The 21,864-nt window shown below is 37.0% G+C and overlaps 1 protein-coding gene across 2 annotated transcripts; it reads left to right on the forward strand.

Annotated features, from left to right (window-relative positions):
* The first annotated feature begins 1,338 nt into the window (after positions 1-1,338).
* Positions 1,339-13,549, forward strand: LOC104244460 (probable LRR receptor-like serine/threonine-protein kinase RFK1). 2 transcript variants are annotated; one of them, XM_070167872.1, is made up of 25 exons: positions 1,630-1,714; positions 2,269-2,508; positions 2,638-2,812; positions 3,378-3,449; positions 3,565-3,633; positions 3,716-3,787; positions 4,085-4,156; positions 4,255-4,326; positions 4,406-4,477; positions 4,589-4,660; positions 4,767-4,838; positions 4,927-4,998; positions 8,121-8,192; positions 8,332-8,397; positions 8,625-8,687; positions 8,772-8,819; positions 8,966-9,009; positions 9,955-10,334; positions 10,413-10,608; positions 10,711-10,851; positions 11,563-11,681; positions 11,924-12,134; positions 12,217-12,448; positions 12,523-12,673; positions 12,833-13,549. In XM_070167872.1, the coding sequence occupies exons 3-25, from the start codon at positions 2,667-2,669 to the stop codon at positions 13,220-13,222; spliced, it is 2,904 nt and encodes a 967-aa protein (XP_070023973.1). In that variant the 5' UTR covers positions 1,630-1,714; positions 2,269-2,508; positions 2,638-2,666; the 3' UTR covers positions 13,223-13,549. The 2 variants fall into 2 exon arrangements, with proteins under 2 accessions (XP_009798183.1, XP_070023973.1); XM_009799881.2 differs by lacking the exon at positions 2,269-2,508 and having other exon boundaries at positions 1,339-1,714.
* The last annotated feature ends 8,315 nt before the right edge of the window (positions 13,550-21,864 follow it).

A 21,864-nucleotide genomic window follows, 5' to 3' on the forward strand; every position in this document is an offset into this window, starting at 1 on the left:
TACCCTTTCGAATATATAGTTCTTGCAAATAACCCTTTTAAATTCCTAAAATTTAAGCGGCAAAGTAGTTTTAAATAGAATTTACAATATCCCATAACTTTAGGCATTTATTAGTCCAATTAAAAATGAAGATTGATTTTCCAAATTTTCGAATGTGATACAAAATTAATACATTATATTTTCTTCTTATCCTTTTAACTTTATCCTAAGTCTTTCCTAAATTCTTATTTATTTTGTCTTACTTTGCTATGTGTCTTATTCTTAAGACACCGCTTTATTTTATATTTTAACTCACTCCAAAGTATAAATAGTCATATGTTATTTTCATTTACGTCTTTTTATATTTTTTATTTTGTTACTATTATAGCTTTTTAATTAATTTTTCACCTCCATATTTCTAGTTAATATATAAGAAAATCTATGAGTGGATCAATATATAGATATAAAATATAAATATAAATGTAGATACTAATATACATATAAATATAAATATAGCTATATAGATTAGATTTGTCAAAGATCTATTTAGATTGTGTATAAGATTAATTCAACTACTTCCATTAATTATGTTTCCATTTATAATTTCTAATTATTAATGTTGTCTTTAAATTGGCAAGTTGCTTTTTTTTTAGCTTGCCACTCGACTTAACTATAATGTATACTATCCTCCTTTTAATATAATATAGATAATATATATACATTCATCTAAAAGGGGAAATGAACAAATGTCAAATGCTAGAGATTAGACATAATAATCAAATCAACCACAAGATCAGTAGACCACTGTAAGCTAGTACGGAGTAAATCCAATTTGGTAGGTGATGATCCCGCGATTAATATTAAGATACAGTTTTTTTTTTCTCCCGTGGTGTGCTTTATCTGTATCAGTACAAACGACATTGTTTTTTTGTATGTTACAATTTATTTGACATAATTTTACATATTAGTCGAGATTTTATTGGAAATAATTTTTTTAACTTGGATAAAATTAATGTACATATTTTTCTTCTTAGACTCCATATTGTGTGAGAATACACCGGATACATTGTTGTACAATTTCAGAAATTAATGAGTATACTTTTACATAAATATAAACATATTAGGAATTAAATTTATTTGACTAATAAAAATTGGAGTTTTAATGTATCCCTTTCCGTGTATATTACCTTTTATTCAAAATTTTCAGTCTCGTCAAATAGTATCTCATAAATTAGGATGAGACCAGTGGTAACAAGTGGCTAGCGCCAGCGCTAACATCAAAGATTTGAGAAATGGCACGTGCCTCTGACTGTTCTCTAAAGAAGACATTTCTCTTAAACAATTGAAAAAAGAAAAGAAATTTCTCTGAATCAGACCAGACAACTTGTTATGTCTAAGTCGTCTAGGATGTTGGTAACCAGCTAGCTTAGCTCAATTTACACACTTATGGTACACTGTTTAGAACCTCTGAATTCAAAGACTAAAAACTAAAAAAAAGCTAGTTTTCTGGCTCAATCTTCTCTTGGCAAAATTCTAGCGGTACTCTTTTTTGTCAAAATCTAGGAAACATTAGTATTACATACCTAGCTATGTTTTACGTCCAACAGTGAATGTACATGTTTGGAGCTTGAAGAAAAAATGTTGACTGCAAAAAGAGGTGTTCTTTCATGGATTCTTGTAGTGAACTACTTCTTGTTGTTAAATTTGGGTGAGTCAAGAGTTGCCCAAGAAGAAGGTAAATTCTGTCTCTTTTTATTTTTATTTTTTATAGTTGTTGAGTTGGGGTGGGATTTTACGACAGTCCACAAAGTCAAATTTGTGCAAGAAATCAAGAATTCTGAGCTTATTACTTTTTCTCCACCTATTCAGCAAAGTTTCTTGAGAAAAGATCAATTATGAGTCTCTAAAAGAGGAAAGTAAAGAGTACAAGGCTAGGACCAGTTAATATGGACATGGTAAAAGAAAAAATTGAGTTTTTTTGGTTGGCATGTACTTCATTTTTTTTACTAGGTTTAAGCAGTATCACTGTTAGTTTTGCTCTGGAGTGATACTAGTCTTTAAATGACTCTCTCTTTGTGATCATGCTATGCAATGATAGTATCTTGTTGCAGTAAGGATTTAATGGACCGTCATAATTCAATTGCACTGCAATACTTAAAAAAGCTTCCTTGAGATAGAATCTTACTTAGGGCTTGAAGTTTTGGACTTCAAAAAAGAAAACACTGAAAATTTAGTATTATTATAAGGAATTAATACAATTTGGTGAATTTGGGTTTTCATATGATGCAGAATTTCTTATGGATTCTCCACATTTGCTAGGGGAACTTGCTGCACCTCTGTAGCCTAACTCAAAATGTTGAAGCTTATGGGGTCAATTAAATTATGAGAATATACTAAAAATGATATCAGAGGGTTTTCTAGCGAATTGCTCACCAATTCCAAATTGTTGGTGGGAGAGTGGGGTTTGCAGCGTTCGAAAATGATTTTTGTTTGGTCATATTTAGGGGTTTAAGCTGTCACTGAGCAAATGTAGGAATTCTGCTTCATGCCCTTGCATTAGACTTGCAGTTATCTCCACTTTGAATTGTTTTGCTACTAAGGTTTGCATCATTCGCCAACAATCTGTTGTTTGACATATTCTTTGGCAATTTGTCTCAGTGGACATTCTGGAACAAATTGCTGTTACAATGGGAGCGACACACTGGAAGTTCAATGGTGAATTGTGCCAGATTGAAGCAGTCATGGTGACAACTGATCGACCAAATTGGTCCGAAACTGATGTTAAATGCAACTGCAGTATAGGAAATGATACTCTCTGCCATGTAGTAGCTATGTAATTTCTCGTCATCTTGCTCGACTTTAGTTTTTTAGTATTTCGTGTTGTTTGAAGAGCAGCATAGATGATTTGGAGAATGCAGCTACTAAGTTCTTAGTTACTGATGTCTTGCCTTTACTGCTAGAGAACCCATAACCATGTTTAATTAAGTTGTATCCATTTCCTACATCTTCACAACAACCTTGTATTTCTATTCTCGGACAATTAAAAGAAACAAGATTATAGGAGGAAAATACTGATCAAACAAAAACAATGGAGGGAGTTTCATTTTGCCATATATAAGCTGTGCCTTTGCCAAAGACGTCTTTTATCTTTGCGGATTGAGACTGTATTGTTTGATGAAATCTTAGGCTTCCTGAGATGTATGAATTGCAACTTGACATCATTGACCTTATCACTTTTGAGTAAAAAGTAGTGATTTACATCACCATCATAGAGCGGTTCCTATCAATGCTTTCTGTTGTGACTGTACTTGGTTTCATTTTATCTATATAAATATATCTTATTCAAACTATTTTACATAATTTAATTACATTCTTGACTCTTGAAATTACTTATGCAGTACTCTTAAGGGCATTAGTCTTCCTGGAGTTCTTCCACCTGAACTGGTAAAGCTTCCTTACATTCAACAAGTGTAAGCACCTTTTGACTTCCATTGTCACATTTCCTTTTCTTTTCCTAGTAGAATCTTTCAATGCCCAAATGTTGATGAACACCATTAACTGAGTTCAGATTTTCTCGAACTTCAGTGATTTTGCATACAATTACCTCAGTGGTAGTATACCAGCTGAATGGGCGTCAACCCCGTTAAGTTTTATGTAAGCCTCATCTATTATCTTATTTTTTCAGCTGTTACGAATGTTGTCAATCGTCAATTATAACTGCAAATTTTTGATCCAGCTCTGTTCTTGTGAACCGGTTGTCAGGGGAAATACCAAAGGAACTAGGAAACATTACCAGCCTTACCTATATGTATGTATCAAATTTTGATTATCTGATCTGATTTCTTATCTTCATTGCTCATGTAATTGTTTCGACAGATTTGGGACAAACTCTTTAAATTAATAAAATTATCTTTCTTATAAGATAGTGCAAGCTTACAATCTTTTATGCTACAGTTTACTTTTTTTTCTTTTTTCCTTTGATGCAATGTTGGACATGCTCTTCTTCATTACTATAAGAATCATCTCATTTTTATTTATTTATATTTTTCCAATTGTTTTCCAAAAGTTCAGCAGTGCACTAATCTATATGGCAATCTTTCACCAGAAACCTCGAAGGGAACCAATTCTCAGGCATTATTCCTTCTGAACTAGGGAAATTGATCAACTTAAAGACACTGTAAGACCATTCCTTTCGTTTTCTCTTTTGGGTCTGTCCACATGAGTTGTGATTTAAATTCCTGAATATACAATGGAGAAAGATGATCACAATTTCAGGATATTGTCCTCCAACCAACTGGAGGGAGAGCTGCCAACATCGCTGTCTGGACTTGTAAATTTAACAGATTTGTAAGCACATGGTTCTTCCATTATCCATTTAGCTAGCATCTAAAAACTATTTCTGACACTATTTTGTTTCATAATGCAGTAGGATAAGTGATAACAATGTCAGCGGGCCAATTCCAGATTTTATACAGAATTGGAAACAACTTGCAAAATTGTAAGAATCTCTCTTCTTTCTTCTGATTCCAGAGGATCTAGAGATATCTTTGCTAGCACAATGATTTTGTAATTTCAAGTATTTATTACTTATTTTGGATAATCAATGAAGAGAGCTGCATGCCTCCGGTCTAGAGGGTCCCATTCCATCAGGCATATCTCTCCTCAATATGTTAACTGATCTGTGAGTACGGAACTCTGAAATATTGAGATCACTTATCTGCTTCTTTATTTTAGTTTATGGATCTCGTTACAGTGTGAAGACTTCTAATGTTGAGTCTCTTATTCAGGAGGATTAGCGACATAAATGGACCAATGCAGGAATTTCCTCCTCTAAACAACATGACAGGCCTAGTGATACTGTAAGTTACTTTGTAGTTAATGCCAATTAACATTGGCATCTAAATTTTGATGGATCTCTTCTGAATGCTGTACTATCATTGTACTCAGGGTATTGAGAAACTGCAACCTTTCTGGAGTAATTCCTGGATATATTTGGCAATTGAAAACTATACAAACATTGTAAGTAGTTTCACATGCAATTTTGCAAAATCAATATTCTGTGTTACATTCATTATCATTACATATCTGATGTTAAACCTTGTGTCCAAGTAGGAATGGTAAACGGGCGGGTCAGGTCGGATATGGTTCGGCTCGAAAATGGATAATGAAAAAACGGATAAATTATCCGATCCGATCCATTTTAATACGGATAAAAAAACGGGTTAACCGACGGATAATATGAGATGAATTCTTGCATATGATCACTTTTGGGAGAATTCCTAATCTCCCTAACTTGAGTAACCCCCAATTTGAGGCTTTATAAATGTAAAAGTTAGACCCACTGGTTATCCATTAGTTACCCATTGATTATCCATTTTCTAAATGGATAATATGATTCTTATCCATATTTGACCCGTTTTTAAAAAAGTTCATTATCCAACCCATTTTTAGTGGATAATATGGGTGGTTAACTGTTTTCTTTTAACTATTTTACCACCACTATGTCCAAGTGCAATAGCCTTGAAAAATACTGACGGTCAATTTTGATAGGCTCGGGGTTAGTGCACTTATAGTTGGTCCTTCCACTTGGTGAAAAAGACTAAGAGTTGCATAAGTATTTAGCTTACAAGCAACCACTTCCTTCCTTCCTCCAATATGGTAAGTAGAAAGAACCCAAACGAGGGTGTTGGCCATACACAACAAGTGTAGATAAACCCAAAACATAAGCTAATAGGAAGAATGTAATAGCCCAGTTCGCTAGTGATATTGTCCACTTTGGGCCTAGGCCTTCACGTGTTTAAAATGCGTCTCTAGGGTCTAAGGCTTGTTAACTTATATACCCAGCATCCCTCTTGTGTTTGCCCCGCCTAACCGGGATTTGCCTAAACTCAGTTGAAGTTTGATTCACCAGCCTAACTAGGATTTGCCTAAACTCAGTTGAACTCTGATCCACCATCGGCAAGGCTGACACAAGAGTGGGCCCGGTCCGCTTTGGGCCTAGGCCCTCACGGGTTTAAAACGCGTCACTAGGGTCTTTGGTTTGTTAACTTATATACCCAGCATCCCTCTTGTGTTTTGGCGATGTGGGACTCTGTCTAATGTCTAGGGTTGTTACAATGAACCCCTCAATACAATGTCATTTCCTCTAGTTGCTTTCCACCGTCTTTTTCTCCATTTCTAAATGACTAAGATCCCGTTTGGATTAGCTGATTTGAAGTAGCTGATAAGCATTAAGTGCTGAAAAACACTTTTAAGTGCTGAAACTGATTTAATAAATAAGTAGTTACATGTTTGGGTACAAGTGTTGAAATTGATGATAAGTTGCTGCAGTATTTGATAAAAAGGTGCTGATAAGCTCTTTTTTTGTTAAAATGACTTAAATAACCTTAGAACTGTTTACACTTATAAGGGCGTAATTTCTTTAGAATTTTAGATTCCAGATCGATTCAAATACAAAATATTCTATTTGTCATTTTATTTTAAATACAATTGTGCTTAGATAAGATAATTTTTATGATAAATATAATTTATTTTATGATATGCATATAATCATAAGTTATAATAATTAATAAATTGATAAAAGTTTCTCAGTAAAAAATAAAAATAGGACAAAGTATTTGAAGAGAAACAAATAGTGTCTTCATCGCCACAACACTAAGAAAATAATACACCAAAAATTTGATATGTCCTCATTTTTTACATACAGTTCAAAGATTAATATACAATCACATAGATATAAATATGCAAAGATATAGAGAATTTGCTTATCTTTAATAGTCAACGAGAATTGCAGTCTTGAAGAGGCCGGGGGGGGGGGGTTAGGTTGAAAAAAATATTTGGGATTGTGAGTATCGATGTAGGAGTTTTGTTCTAAAAAGGAATATTTTAAGGATAAAACAGTAAAAATTTTGGTCAAACTTAAAATGCTTATAAGCTAAAAATTCATAAGCTAGGGGTGACCAGCTTATGGCTTTTGACTTATTTTTGGTTTATAAACACTTGGCTTATAAGCACTTTTAACTCTACCAAACGCGTAGATAAGCCAAAAAGTGCTTATAAGCTAGTTTGACCAGCTTATAAGCTTAGCCAAACACCCTCTAACGCTGCTTCTCAACTTTCATTTCAGCTCTTGCTTATTACTTCCACTTTCATCTTAACTGAAGATTCTCCAAAATATTTGGTCCATCATCTTCTAATCACCTGTTCTCTATTCACTTATCAATATACTTACCATATCTCATCTGAACCCATGAGATTCAAAAGTTCTCCAAATCCTTTAATTTCTTCCATTCTGGGTATACAATTTTCTATTAACGCCTTCATTCATGTCCAATGTTCTTCTCAATTAGAAATTTCATCATCCACTTGTGGTTAAACCTAAGCAGTGACACTTTCTACTCAAGACATTTCTTTTCTTGGTATGAACTATGACGTTCATCATGGATGCAGGTTTTGCTAGTCTGATTTGCTATACAAAAAAATGATTTAGTCTGCTAGTACATATGTCTAATTCTAAAAGCCATAGATGTTGGTGCTGGAGTACAAAGGCCCAACTTCCTAATTGGTGAGACTTATTTAGAGTTTGATAATTTTGGTTTTGATTAGATAGAAGTTGGATCAGGCATATAAAAATCATCATAGATGTTACCCAGAAGCAGGGGCGGAGGCAGAGTGCGAAATGCGGGTTCGGCCGAACCCAATAGCTTTTGTTAAAGCCATGTATTTGTCTTAAAAAATCCGTTGAGTTTGTACAACTTACTAATTTAGAACCCAGTAACTTAAAAGGATTACAATTCTGAACCCATAAGGTTCAAATCCTGGCTCCGCCTCTGCCCAGAAGCCATAAACTTTGTGAAGCTTGGCGGATAAGCTTCTATGGATGGGAAGATCTTGTTGAAAACTGTAATAAACTGTTCATCATATCCAACAGTTCATAATTAATTGTACTTGTTTCCTATCCTTTGCCTTCTATCTTTATAGTAATACACCCTCCTCTGATTTAATTTTTACTAAGGTACTATGACATTACTGCAATACTAGTAAGGTTTTATAATTTATAAATGGCTCTCCTGCTTTACACATTCATGAGATTATTCTAGACGAAGAGAAAAGCTTCTTATCTTTATTTGAATTTACCACAGTGATGTTAGTTTCAACAAGCTGGTCGGAACGATTCCAGATGACATAAGTGCAAGAACTATGCTTAAATTTGTGTGAGTATAATTCAATTTGGCTTTTGTTTTCGAAGTACTATTAAGATGACATCATTATTATTTTTCTAACACGCATGAAAAGTTTTATTCACCATTTCTCACATTAGCGGTTACTTACTATGTGACTCTTCTGTAATAGGTTTTTATCTGGTAACATGCTCAGTGGAAATGTACCTGACTCAATCTTGAAGAATGGAATAAATGTGTACGTGTAATATCTTTCTTGATTCTCTTTTGTCAAATATTTGCTCTCATACGGGCTTGAGTATGAGGTGTGTTAAGATTTCAACTAAATCATTGATTTTAATTTGGTATTTTTCTTAGTTCCACATTTGCTTTGTCATTTGCACCATTTAAATGCTTGTTTATCGCATTCTGTCATTATAGTGCTTTTGGATTATGATCAATCTAAGAAATTAATTGCATGTACAGTGATCTTTCCTACAATAACTTTACTTGGCAAGGCCCTGACCAACCAGCGTGTCGGCAGAACACGTCAGTGAATCCTTTTTGTCTGTATCTCTTTCATGTTTTCAGTGACAATGTATCATATGGTTCTGATAGTAATTCCTCCTACAGGAATTATTACATCAACCTGTACAAGAGTTCTTCAGCAGTTAGCATTTTGTAAGATGTACCTTCTCATTCTTCTTAATTTTCCAATTTACATTTTATAGGTAACAAAATAGAGAAACAGATGCTTTGCTTTAGGAGTTAGTCTTTCCTTTTTATTATGTATCTAAGGTCAATCTCTCTCGTGCTATCTGCTACAGAAGGAATGTTCTTCCTTGTACAGAGGATTTGACTTGTCCAAGATGTAAGTATATTCGTGTACCTCATTGACCATTTATTCTCTCTCTCTCTCTCTCTCTTATTTCTAGTAACACATGAAAAAGAAGAGTTCTTTACACATCCTGAAACTGCAATACATTTTTTCTTTCTCATCTTCCTTAACTCCATAAGCATAAAACCAGTTATTTCCAAAGAAGAGGGGGGGGGGGAGGTCAGGAGTTAGAAACCTGAAGATTTTGGATATATCTAAAGAACGACATGCTGTGGAAAACAGTAATAGATGCGAAATATGGGGACAGTTGGTTTACTATATATAAGAGGATTGTGGGATGAATTCATGATATACACACAGTTTAAGGTGGTAGATGGAAAGATTGTAAGATTCTGTTGGATAATTTGCAAGGAAATATATCACTCATAGAGCAAGAGCTAAATTTGTTTACTTTTGCAATTTCCGGGAAACCTCTAATGCTCAAAATAGGAGAACTGGTGTATGGGACATTAAATTTAGGAGAACTTCCAAGATTAGTAGGAGGTAGACATCTGGACTAGGTTGCTGTCTGAATTGGAGGAGAAGGAACAGGTCACAGAGGGAGAGGATTCTCTGAGATGATGTACACTTGTTTAAAACTAAATTTTCTGTAATTTTACATGCATCCACTAAATTCACTTTTATATATACTCAGACATACACAGAGAGAGAGAGACAGACAGACATAAAAAATAACTGACACAGATTGCCTGCGAGTTACCAAAGAATGCGCTGATAGTTGCAAATATTTCTCATTAGGACCTACAATCCTGAGATCATGTATCTACTGAACACTTTTTAATTAGTTTCTGAAAATATGACCTTCATACGCATCTATCCATCAATATTTTGGTATTCTTTGCTGCCTATTATAATAAGAGACCATTGTTTGCTAGATATATCTTTCTGACCATGCAAGTACATTTGGTCACATGGCAGATGGGTGTTCCCTGCATGTTAACTGTGGAGGAAATGATTTTACAGTTAAAGAAAACAATAGACAACTTGATTATGAAGGAGATGCTCAGGTTGAAGGTGGTTCTGCTAGATATTTCCGCAGTAATAAGTACTGGGGATTTAGTAGCACTGGAGACTTCATGGATGATGCTAATGATCAGAATACACGTTTCATTGAATCTACACAATCACTGTCTGAATTGTACAGTGGAGCACGGGCTTCTCCACTTTCACTTACTTATTTCCGTTATTGCTTGGAGAATGGGAATTACAGTGTTAGTCTGCACTTCGCCGAGATAATGTTCAAAGATGACCGTACATATTACAATCTTGGAAGGCGTGTCTTCGATATTTATATCCAGGTGCTTTTCCTGAATGATGAAGTTTTCTTTAGAGTTATCAGCTGGTTTACATTCTCGAATGATCCTTTTTGATTTTAGGAGAAATTAGTTTGGAAAGACTTTAATATTGAAGAGGAAGCTCGTGGAGTTAAAAGGCCTGTGATCAGACGTTTTAATGCCACTGTAACAGATAGTGTCTTAGAGATCCGACTTTACTGGGGTGGCAAGGGCACTACCCGCATTCCTCTTAGGGGACATTATGGTGCACTCATATCAGCCATCTCGGTCGACTCGAGTATGTATCAACTTACCTTTTCTATCTTTGGGTGGACTTACAGGGATTTTCTAAGACTTTTACTTTTTCCTTCTCTTTCTTTTTCATTTTCTTTTTGTACAGATTTCAAATTCTGTTCAAACAAGGACAGAAAGACCGTAATAATTTATGTTATTGTTGGAGTTTTGGCTGCATGTATCACATTTTTCGTATTGAGTATACTTTGGTGGAAAGGCTATCTATGCAGAGAAAGGAAAAGAAGAGGTGAGCATGAGAAGTTTCTAAAGTAGCAATTCTATATAGTATATACTGGTGAGCGGTGAATGCAGTTCATTGTATATTCAGAAGTGATCAAACACAAACACATGATATTAATCATACTGAGGATCTTGATATCCAAAACCTTTCATGTAATACCTTAAACCATTGATTAACCTAGGAGATTCATCATTATTGTATATATATTGTTTTTGAAAACGTAGTAGATTAATTACTATTGTATAAATCTAGATACACGTTCAGTTAATGTCACAGAGGCATCTTCATTGTACCAAATCTTACAGGTAGATGAATTTTAAGAACAGTGTAGGATTTGTGTACCTTTTTCATCATCTACCGTCAGTATGAATTTGATATTTTTCTTCGAAACCTTTCAACCAACATAATAATAAGCTTCCCAAGGTTTATCAGTGTCTTGTATTAATAGTAGTCTGATGGATCTGATGTGCCCCTTCATTATGTGTTTAAAAAACCATGTCAATGCTAGACAAGAGAGGATTGGTCTAGTTGGGGGACTCTCCACCTCCAACTATGAGTCCGGGGGGGGGGGGGAATCCACAGCAGAGAGTTTAGGAGGGGTAGGTTTACTACGTCAGAGAAGAAAGCCATGTCGATGCTAATGCAATGATAAAGAGTTTATTTATCACAAGAGACCACAAAACTCAATAACTCATCTCTATATATGTTTTTGGACAGATCTCAATGGTGTAGAGTTGCAGATGGTTTGCTTTACTCTAAAACAAATAAAAGCCGCCACTAAAAACTTTGATGCTTCAAACAAGATAGGAGAAGGTGGTTTTGGTCCAGTCTATAAGGTATGATTATAATTGGAAGACTAGTTATTATTCTTTTACCTGGACTACAGTTCATGATGCACCTCTGCCTAAAAGACTTGGTGCTGTTTCCAGAAACATGTAAACCTTCAAAATTTCATTAACCCAATGCTTCTGGGTCTGAGCAAGGGCATACATGTGTCTCAAAATTCATCTGCCTTTAGCTAGTTTACACTGGTTCTATCTTCTTAACCTGTGGAACCTAATGAACGGATCTGGTGTAGGGTCAATTACCTGATGGTACATTAGTAGCAGTGAAGCAGCTCTCCTCTCAATCAAAGCAAGGCAACCGTGAATTCTTGAATGAGATTAGTACGATCTCCTGTTTACAACACCCGAATCTTGTTAAGCTTCATGGGTGCTGTATTGAAGCAGACCAGTTACTGCTTGTATATGAATACTTGGATAACAATAGCCTTGCTGGCGCTTTGTTTGGTAAGTTTTCCATGTCGTTCTCTTTATGTAGCATTCCAGTTATCTCAGGTCAAGATTTTCAGTGGTGAATTTTCTGGTTCAGAGGACAGCCGATTGACACTGGATTGGCCTACAAGGTTTAGGATCTGTCTCGGAATAGCAAAAGGTCTCGCTTTTCTACACGAGGAATCAAGCCTAAAAATTGTACATCGAGACATCAAAGCTACCAATGTGCTGCTGGATGGGCAGCTAAATCCCAAAATATCTGACTTTGGACTAGCTAGACTTAATGAAGAAGAGAAAACCCATATTAGTACTCGAGTTGCTGGAACAATGTAAGATCACTTCATTTCTTGCTAGCCTAAAGTGTATTTTGAGTTGACATACCTTCTAATCTTAACACTTGCAGAGGATACATGGCACCAGAATATGCGCTCTGGGGTTATTTGACCGATAAAGCAGATGTTTACAGTTTCGGAGTTGTACTTTTGGAAACTGTCAGTGGAAAGAACAACAATAACTACATGCCGAGCAACCATAGCATTTGTCTCTTAGACTGGGTAATAACATCTGATCCCCGTTTGCTTGCTATTTCTCCATTAACAAGGGTCAGCTTAAAAGTTTGCATGGTGAAATGAAGTTCTTACTTTCTTTCTTCTTCATCTTTAACCTCCTTTATTGAAGTTATTAGCTGTGCCTAAAAAACTACTCTATTACAGGCCTGTCACTTGCAACAAAGTGGGAGTATAGAGGAGCTCATAGATCAGAGATTGGGTTCTGATATTAACAAACAAGAAGTGGAGAGAATAGTAAAAGTGGCACTCTTGTGCACTAGCGCCACTCCCTCACTCAGGCCTATCATGTCCGAGGTAGTGAGTATGTTTGAAGGACGATTAGCCATTCCCGATGAAATTCCAGAGGCAAATACTTATTCTAATGATCTGAGATTTAAAGCGATGAAAGATTTTCATCAAGAGAGGCAAAAACAGAAGTTAACTGGAAGCCAAACTCAAAACACCATGACCATACAGACTGACATGGGTTCTTCTTCTGCATCTACTACTAATCTCTTCGATTCAGTCCAATTTCAAGATCAAACAGACACATAATTTCATTTCATTTCATGTCATGGCTGGCTCAATTCCTGCTTGTTGCCTACTTGAGGTACTTCACATTGATTCAGGACACCACCTTTGCGGGTATTTATACTTGTAATTAAGCAATTTGTTCAAATGTTTATAGAAGACTTGCTGTACAATGTAAATACAGGTTCCAGTTTTGAGACAAAGGATGTAACACTTGTTTTTTCTTCTGCTGCACTTCTTTTACCCTTCTTATTGGAGTAGTAGGATTGATCAGATATATTGACTTTTGAAACTGGAGAACTATTGTTATAGAGTGCAACGCTCATTATCCTGATCATCCCTTTCGGATTCTATCTATTTTTTCCATAGGTGCTCATGAATGCTAGGTTTCTTGGACTGAATATTTTCGTCTATATTTTGCTTCTGTTTACGTATAGTGTCTTTGCGTTTAACATTGCAATGTGTTAGAATGTGAAAATTGTCACGCTGGGAATTATTAATATTTTGTTGCCTGGATAGTGACGTTTGGACTGGCTTGACCTGTATCGTCTTTTAAGTAGTGGTGGTAAATGATTTAAAGAAAACAATTATACACCCATATTATCCATTAAAAAATATGTTGAATAATGAACTTTTTAAAAACAGGTCAAATATAGATGGGAACCATATTATCCACTTAGAAAATGGATAACCAATGGGTTTAACATTTATATTTGTAAAGCCTCAAAGTGGGGTTCCTCAAATTTGGGAGACTAGGAATTCTCCCAAAAGTGACCATATTCAAGAAGTTATGGATAATATAGATATCCATTTAAACTCATTTTTTGTCCGTATTAAATATGGGTCGGATTGGATAATTTATCCGTTTTTGCATTACTTGTTTTCAACCCGCCAATATTCGACCCGACTTGCCGATTCGCCAACCCTATCAAGCGCTAGGCTTCTAGCATTACTTCTAAGGAAGTTAAGCAGGTCACTGTCTAAAAGATGATATGACGAAAAATATTTTGGGATAATTTCACATAACTACAACTCACACACCTGCATTGCAATATAATAGCCTAGATACCACTTTGCAAATCTATAGCCCAAAAATAATAGGCTAATTCGTGAAAAATAGCTTATTTCACTCAATCAACTACGGTTATTGTTCCCTCTTTATACAACTAGTTGTTTTCATTCTCTTGATTTTCTTTCATTATTAAGCATTTGATAAAAAAATACAAATCACCCACAATGCAACTCAAAAATCCTGAATAATACATATTATGTGAAGGCAAAAAATTCAAACACTTTTATGTGCAATTGCTGAAGCAATCCAACAGGATAAAAGAAAAATTAAAACTTAGTAAATGAATTGTAGAATCCCTCCAACGCGTACAAGATCTTTTTTATACATCACATACACGAAAAAGAAGAAGAGAAGAAGTGCCAAACTTCCATAGATGCCTCTTATACACTGACAATGTATATACATCCTTATAAACTGAAAGAATTTGTAAATTCTGCGTTCCGAGGCCTTAAAAACCTTTTTCGGCATCACCTCGATTTGCATGCACACTCCAGGCGCGTAGCCGGAAAGCCATTTTGTGAAAATCTGTGAAAAATGATGAATTTTGCATTTAAAATGAGTTTGAGTTGACTTCGGTCAACATTTTAGGTAAACGGACCCGGACCCATGATAAGACGGTCCCGGAGGGTCCATAGGAAAATATAGGACTTGGGTGTATGCCCGGAATCGAATTCCGAGGTCCCAAGCTTGAGAAATGAATTTTTAAAGAAAATTATTTTCTGAAATTATTTATGAGATTTGGAAATGAAAGGTGTTTAAAACTTGATGGTATCGGGCACGTATTTTGATTCTGGCACCCGATACAGGTCTTATATGTGATTTAAGATAAGTCTGTGAAATTTGGTAAGAAACGGACTTGGAACGACGTGAATCGGATCATTTTTGAGAAAATTGGAAATTTGAAGTTCTTAAGAAAATTTCATGATTTTGATGCTAAATTCATAGTTGTTGATGTTATTTTAGTGATTTGAATGCATGCGCGAGTCCGTATGATGTTTTTAGGGTGGTGTGCATGTTTGGTTTGGAGCCCCAAGGGCTCGGATGAGTTTTGGATAGGCCACGGGGTGAATTTTGGACTTGAGGAATTGTAGATTATTAGCTGTTGCATTTGCGAAGCCTGGCTCTCAAATGCGAGATCGCAATTGCGAGAGGCATGTCGCAAATGCGAAAGAAGCCTAGGCCAGCCCATCCTAGCAATTGCGAGAATTCCATCGCAAATGTGATGCCTCCCTTCCTAGCCAGTAGTCGCAAATGCGACCCTACCTTCGCAATTCCCAACTCGCATTTGCGAGAGACTATTTGCAATTCCCAACTTTGCAAAGGTTGAGGTTCGTATTTCCCATACATGCGACCTGCAACTTTTATACTTAGCCGAAAATCAACCATTTTTCATATCTTTTCAAAACACAAACTCCCTAGAGCGATTTTTCAAGAACAACTCTTCTTCCAAATCTATTGTAAGTCAATTTTAACTCGTTTTCTTCAATCATTAACATCCTTTAACATGATTTCAACTCAAAAATAATGAATTTCATGGGGAAAATTGGGTGTTTTGGGTAGAACATAGGTTTTTCAAAAATTGGGGATTTGGACTTCGATTTGAGGTTCGATTTCCAAACAAATTATATATTTGGGTTCGTGGGGGAATGGTTAATCGAGTTTTGGTTCAAACCTCGGGTTTTGATCATGTGGGCTCGGGGGCGATTTTTGACTTTTGGGTAAAACTTTGGGAAACTTATTTTCATGCATTGGAATTTATTCATTTAGAGTTTATTGATGTAATTAAGTAATTTGTGGCTAGATACGAGCGAATTGGTGGTGGAATCAAGGGGTAAAACAATAATTGAGACGTGAATTATGTTCGTGGCATCGAGGTAAGTGTTTGGTCTAACCTTAGCTTGAGGGATTAGGAGTCGAGTCCTATTTGCTATGTGGTATTTGTCGAGTATGACGTATAGGCATGGTGACGAGTATCTATACGTTGGTGTCAAGCATGCCCGTGAGTCTTATATCGTGACTATTATGGCCTCGTTATATTATTCATGCTTTGATGATGATTTCTATTTCTGGGCAAAATTTTGGGAGTAATTGTGACATTTGAACATTGAGGAGCGTTGGCTCGAGTTGTACAATGAAATGTGAAAGTATAATTGGAAATTGAACCTTTAGAGCATTGGCTCAAAGTGATGAAGTGAGTTGTGAAGTAAAAGTGAAAAAGAGAAGAGAATCATTATGTTATCTCCCTTGCCGGGATATTGGTTCTTTTTAATGTTATTTCTTTTGTCGGGATGTTGTTGTTGTTTTGATGTTGTCCCTTGCCGGGACTTGTTGTTCAATTATTGTTCCCTTGCCGGGATTCTTATTGTAGTTTCATTTATTTTCTTGCCCTATTGTTTGTGATTGTTGTTTGGGTGAGGAAGATAGTTAAAACACGAAGGGTGATGCCATGTATTGTTAGGTGAGAGAATGTTAAAGCACGAATGGTGATGCCGTGTATGTGTCACACCTCCTTTTTACGCACCCGCGGGGGTGCAAGGGAGTTTTTCCAATTAAAGGACAATCGAAACGGGATGTGGTTTATTTATTTCAGAGTCGCCGCTTGGGAGATTTAGGGTGTCCCAAGTCACCAATTTTAATCCCGAATCGAGGAAAAGAATGACTCCATATTACAGTCTGCGTACCAGAAATCCGGATAAGGAATTCTGTTAACCCGGGAGAAGGTGTTAGGCATTCCCGAGTTCCGTGGTTCTAGCACGGTCGCTCAACTGTTATATTCGGCTTGATTATCTGATTTTATACAAGTGTGAACTTATGTGCAAAATTTAACTTTTAACCGCTTTTATCATTTACTGTTTTTATCAAGAATTGCAACGTTGTGAAAATGTATCTCGAACCGCGTTACAATCAATGTACCCGTGGTCGTCGACACACTTTGACTCCGTTGAGATTTGGATTTGGGTCACATCAATGTGCACCCGAGTTTAAGGAAATTAAATTATTAAAGGCGCGCCTAAAGCGACTAGCGTATTTATTTTGGGTAGGACCGTGGAATTTTACTAAACGGTCCATCCCGAAGCCTAAACAATTTTTAAAGCAATATTTATTGAGGGCCCCGCAATTTGTATTTTTATTTGGCGAGGCTCACCTCGTTCTTTATTTCTAATGAATTTGCAACGTCATGGACATGCATCTCGAACCACGTCACAGTCAATGTACCCGTGATTAGAGAGGCATTTCGAATCCGTCGAGATTTGGATTTGGGTCACATAAATGTGCACCCGAGTTTAAGAAGGTAAAGTTTATTAAAGCGTATCCTAAAGAGACTAACGTGTTGTCATTTTAGGAAGGTTGTGAGATTTGCTAAACAACCCGTCCGGGAAACTAAATGCTTCAATGATTTACATTTAACAAGGGCCCCGCATCTGCGTGTTTTGTTTATTTTCATCGAGGCTCATCTCGTTCTTATTTTAAAAGGATATCCTATAGCAACTACGTTTCTTGTCGTGTTCGTCTCTATCAATTGAAAACGGTAGACAGTCCTAATTAATTACATGATTGCGAGTTTACTTATAACAGGATTTAAAATGCTTTTACAGAATAATAAAATGTGACTGCGATTATGGATAACTAGCCGAAAATTATGGGCCCAAACCTAGCTCATGCGAGATGGCCAGACTTAGGCCCCCTTTTTCGATATGGGCCTAACTGATTTGTTTCGATTTGGGCTCGGCCTTCATGAGATTGAGGCCTAGGACTGATTCTTTGTTCTGTGAAATGAGTTTATCAATTTATATGGGACAATCTGGCAAAAGGAGAAAGAATTTTAACTAAAGTGGATAGTTTTCCTATTTGGCTTACATTAGAGAATATATACTACACCATTAAACTAAATCTAAGATACAACCTACTGCATTGGGCATGCTTTTATCTACCAGCCTGCATATACAATTGGATGTCAAATTACCCTACATTTACAGTTGCTATGTGTTAAAGCTAACCCAGTATCCGAACAAAATACAAGCTATCATACATCCCGGATCATTCAGTGTACAGGCTATACATAAAATAAATGATCTTCAACCCTTTTCTTTGTATTCATACTCAACTTCAGATTACATTGACAGTATTAGTTGTGTACCTGGTATAGAGGAACAAAAAGAAGAAGGAAAATGATCAGCTGAGTAGTACACAACAAACAACAGCAACAGCAGATACACAACAACAACAACCAGCCAACAATGATGAAGCTCACGAGCAGTCGAGCAACAAACAAACAATCCCAGAACCAGAGTAATGAACCCACAGAAATAACAGAGTATTCAATGCAGCAACACCAGCAGTTCAACAATCACAAGCAGCTCAATCAGGGTAAACAACAGAACTTGGCCAAAACAACTTGACCAATGTGAACTCTTCTGTAGTTTTCAGACCACGTTTGGTTACAATATTCTCAGAATTTATGTTTCTTTCTTTCAGTTTTTTTTTAAAGAAAACCTTCTCTTTTAGGCTCCAAAAAAGAATCCCCAAAAAAAATCCCCCAAAAATCTCTCATCCTCCTCTAACGGAAGGTCCCCCTTCTTATAGCCTAATCCCCAGCACTTTACAGCCTGCTGGACAACTCAAAATTCCCCCTTCCCTGCTGTTTTTCCACTCAGTTATTTTAAATAACAAAACTCCCATGAGATCCCTGACAGCCCCCTTTTAACATTTATTAAACTAAAACAGGCCATGGGCAACAAGAATATAATCTGACAGCATGTGCTGTCAGACTATTTTAATCCAAAAGGGCTTTATGCACATGTTGTGCACAAGCGCACATGCCCTCCAATTCTAACTGCAACTAAACAAAATCAATCCCTTTATATTTCTGATTCAAATACATCAATTATAAATAGCTACAGTCGATCTTCAATTTTGATTCAAGCAATGTTCAACGAGACAAATCAAGCTGTTACCATTCAAACAGCTAAAACTATTTAACGACATGTATCGAATCGACTATACTAATTACAACATACACAATCAAAGCCAAGGATTAGAATCAAACAGTATCAGCAAGGGGTCAGATTGCACATGTCAATACAGAGGTTAACTTGGGGATTGATTACTCAAACAGTTTCAATTCAGTAAGTTATGCAGTTCACATACACACGCATTATCAGTGAATGAGGAAACATTTGATCAAATAACAGAGGTCCAGGCAAGGTGTGAGAAAACAGTTGGTAAAATCCAAAACACAATTTGAACAAGATGTTTGGCCATACGAATAGACCTTTAACACACACACGAACTGGAATGAAGAAGAGAAGACAAACTTACCTTAAAATCTTTGAAAGAAAAGATCAGAAAAATCAACTTGTGTTTGAACAGACCCTTCTTAAAGTTTAACGGACTTTAATCGAAGTGTTTCTCAAATGAGAAACCCTTCGATTAAGGTCCATTAGACCATAAACTCTTGGTTTAAACAGGCACGAAACAGGCACGGAACAGGCACGAGGAACCCTTAATCGAAGTGTTTTTGAGAAACACTTCGATTAAGGTCCATTAGACCATAAACCCTTGGTTTAAATAGACACGGAACAGGCACGGAACAGGCATGGAACATGCACGGAACAGGCACAGAACAGGCACGGAACAGGCACTAAGAACCCTAGGGTTCGAAACAGCAGATCTGGGATTCGTGTTTCCCTGGTCAGATTAGGACCAAACCAAACATGGTTTGGTCACGAGGGAGGTTCGGGGATTGTCTAGGGTGAAGATGGTGAGGTTTGGTGTAGGTCAGAGTTCGACTCGAACCTTCAAATGAAGATTCGAGACGAAGGAAGGTGATTCGAGGCTAGGGGGTAACGGATCCGTGTTCAGGACAGTGAGGTGGTCCTAGGGTGTTCAGGAGGTGGTCACCGGCGTTCATGCCTCCGGGTTCTGGTGAAAGGGAAACTAGGGCGGCTGCTAGGGTTTGGGGGGTTTCAGTGTTTGGTGAAGAAGATGAGGAAATGTGGGGTTCGGATAGGGGGCATGGGGTGTGAGGGAAGGCTTATATACGGAGTAGAGGATTGGATCTGAGTCGTTAGATCAGATGATCTCAACGGCTCGGATCTGATGGTGAGGGGTGAGACGAGGTCGTTTGGCATTAAAACGGGGTCGTTTGGATTTAAGTGAGGGGTTGGGTTGGACCGGCTAAACAGGTCGGGTTACGGGTGCGGATGTGGACCGTTGGATGGGTGTGGTTGAACGGCTCAGATCAGACGCTTGATGCGGCGTCGTTTCGGGAGGTGCCTGGGCAGGCCTGGTCTGGACCGGGTCCTTGGACGTGGCTGATGTGGGCTGAACTTGGGCCTCAATTCAAAATAGGCCCAAGTCCGATTTACTACACCATTTGCATTCTTTTTCTTTTGTTTTCCAATTTTAAAAATACAATTAAATTAAAATGAATTTGCCACATCTAACTAATCAATACTTAACACAATTATTTACACACATACTAAAAAATTCTAAATGGTTAAATCACAACCTGAAATAAAAGATGCACACATATTTTTGTGAATTTTCTTTTTTAATGACCGAATTATGGTTTAATTACCATGACATACATACTTTGTAAGATTAAATGCAAAATGGACCGAACCACAAATGACTAACAACACATGCCACGAAAAAATCGAAAGATTGTACAGCGGAGTCATTTGTCACTATTTTTTGTTTTCTTTTGGAGCGATTGTCCTTGAAGCAAAAATCACGTGCTTACAGCTGCCCCTCTTTGCACGAAGACACGAAGGGTTTTCGCGCAAAGATAAAGCGGGAGATTTTTGCTCGTCCGAGTACTCCGTGTGAAGCATTTTTTGAAAAAGATTTGACCGAACCCTTGCTTCAGAGGTTTCCTACATATCCTGGGCTGAACAGGAATCAGGTCAATGTAGTTCGGGAAATTTTGGTAGCTGGGACTACCGTGTGACTTTAGTGCTCGCTGTTGTTGTGTGCTGTTGCATGCTGCTGTAGGATGCTACCGCTCGCCGATCTCCTTGTTACATTGTTCTGAAAGGAAAAACAAGAAGTTAAGCTAGACTATGGATCATGAGGTCTCATCTATCTTCAACTTGTTCTTGTTGCCTTGCTTTCTTTTCGGCTAGCGCTTTCCTCCGATGCCTCTATTTTGTGAACTTGGGGGATGATACTGGTCCTTCGCCTTTTCTGAATGCCAGTTTTCATCACTTCGCTTGATCTGTTGGGAACATGGCCCTATTCTTTAAGCCTTTTAATGGTTTCTTCAGTGGTATGGCTTTCTTCATCAAAATTGTTATGTTGGGCATGCTATAACGTTCCCCAAACTGCTTCCCTCGAGACGTGTTCCTTCTTCCTCTTGAATCGCGCGCTTGCCTTTGCAGCCTTCTGCTTCTTGGTGCTGGGGATTTTATTGTTTCCTGCTTGGGGATCTCTGTTGTAACCTTCCGCCTTCAGGTGGGGTTACTGATTCCAAAATCTAGAGCTGAAAAGTATTCCCGCATTTTACTGGTGGGCGACCTAGAACTTAAAAGTATTCCCGCATTTTACTGGTGGGCGACCTAGAACTTAAATGTATTCCCGCATTTTACTGGTG

The sequence above is a fragment of the Nicotiana sylvestris genome, chromosome 2, assembly GCF_000393655.2.
Source record: "Nicotiana sylvestris chromosome 2, ASM39365v2, whole genome shotgun sequence".
NCBI lineage: Eukaryota > Viridiplantae > Streptophyta > Magnoliopsida > Solanales > Solanaceae > Nicotiana > Nicotiana sylvestris.

What these genes read in the sequence shown, in the direction of transcription:
- LOC104244460 (XM_009799881.2), top strand. Translation starts at nt 1,618, where the DNA reads ATGTTGACTGCAAAAAGAGGTGTTCTTTCATGGATTCTTGTAGTGAAC. An exon ending in TGGAAACAACTTGCAAAATT is followed by an intron (nt 4,478 to 4,588) that starts GTAAGAATCTCT and finishes TAATCAATGAAG; the next exon opens with AGAGCTGCATGCCTCCGGTC. An exon ending in GGATTTGACTTGTCCAAGAT is followed by an intron (nt 9,010 to 9,954) that starts GTAAGTATATTC and finishes GTCACATGGCAG; the next exon opens with ATGGGTGTTCCCTGCATGTT.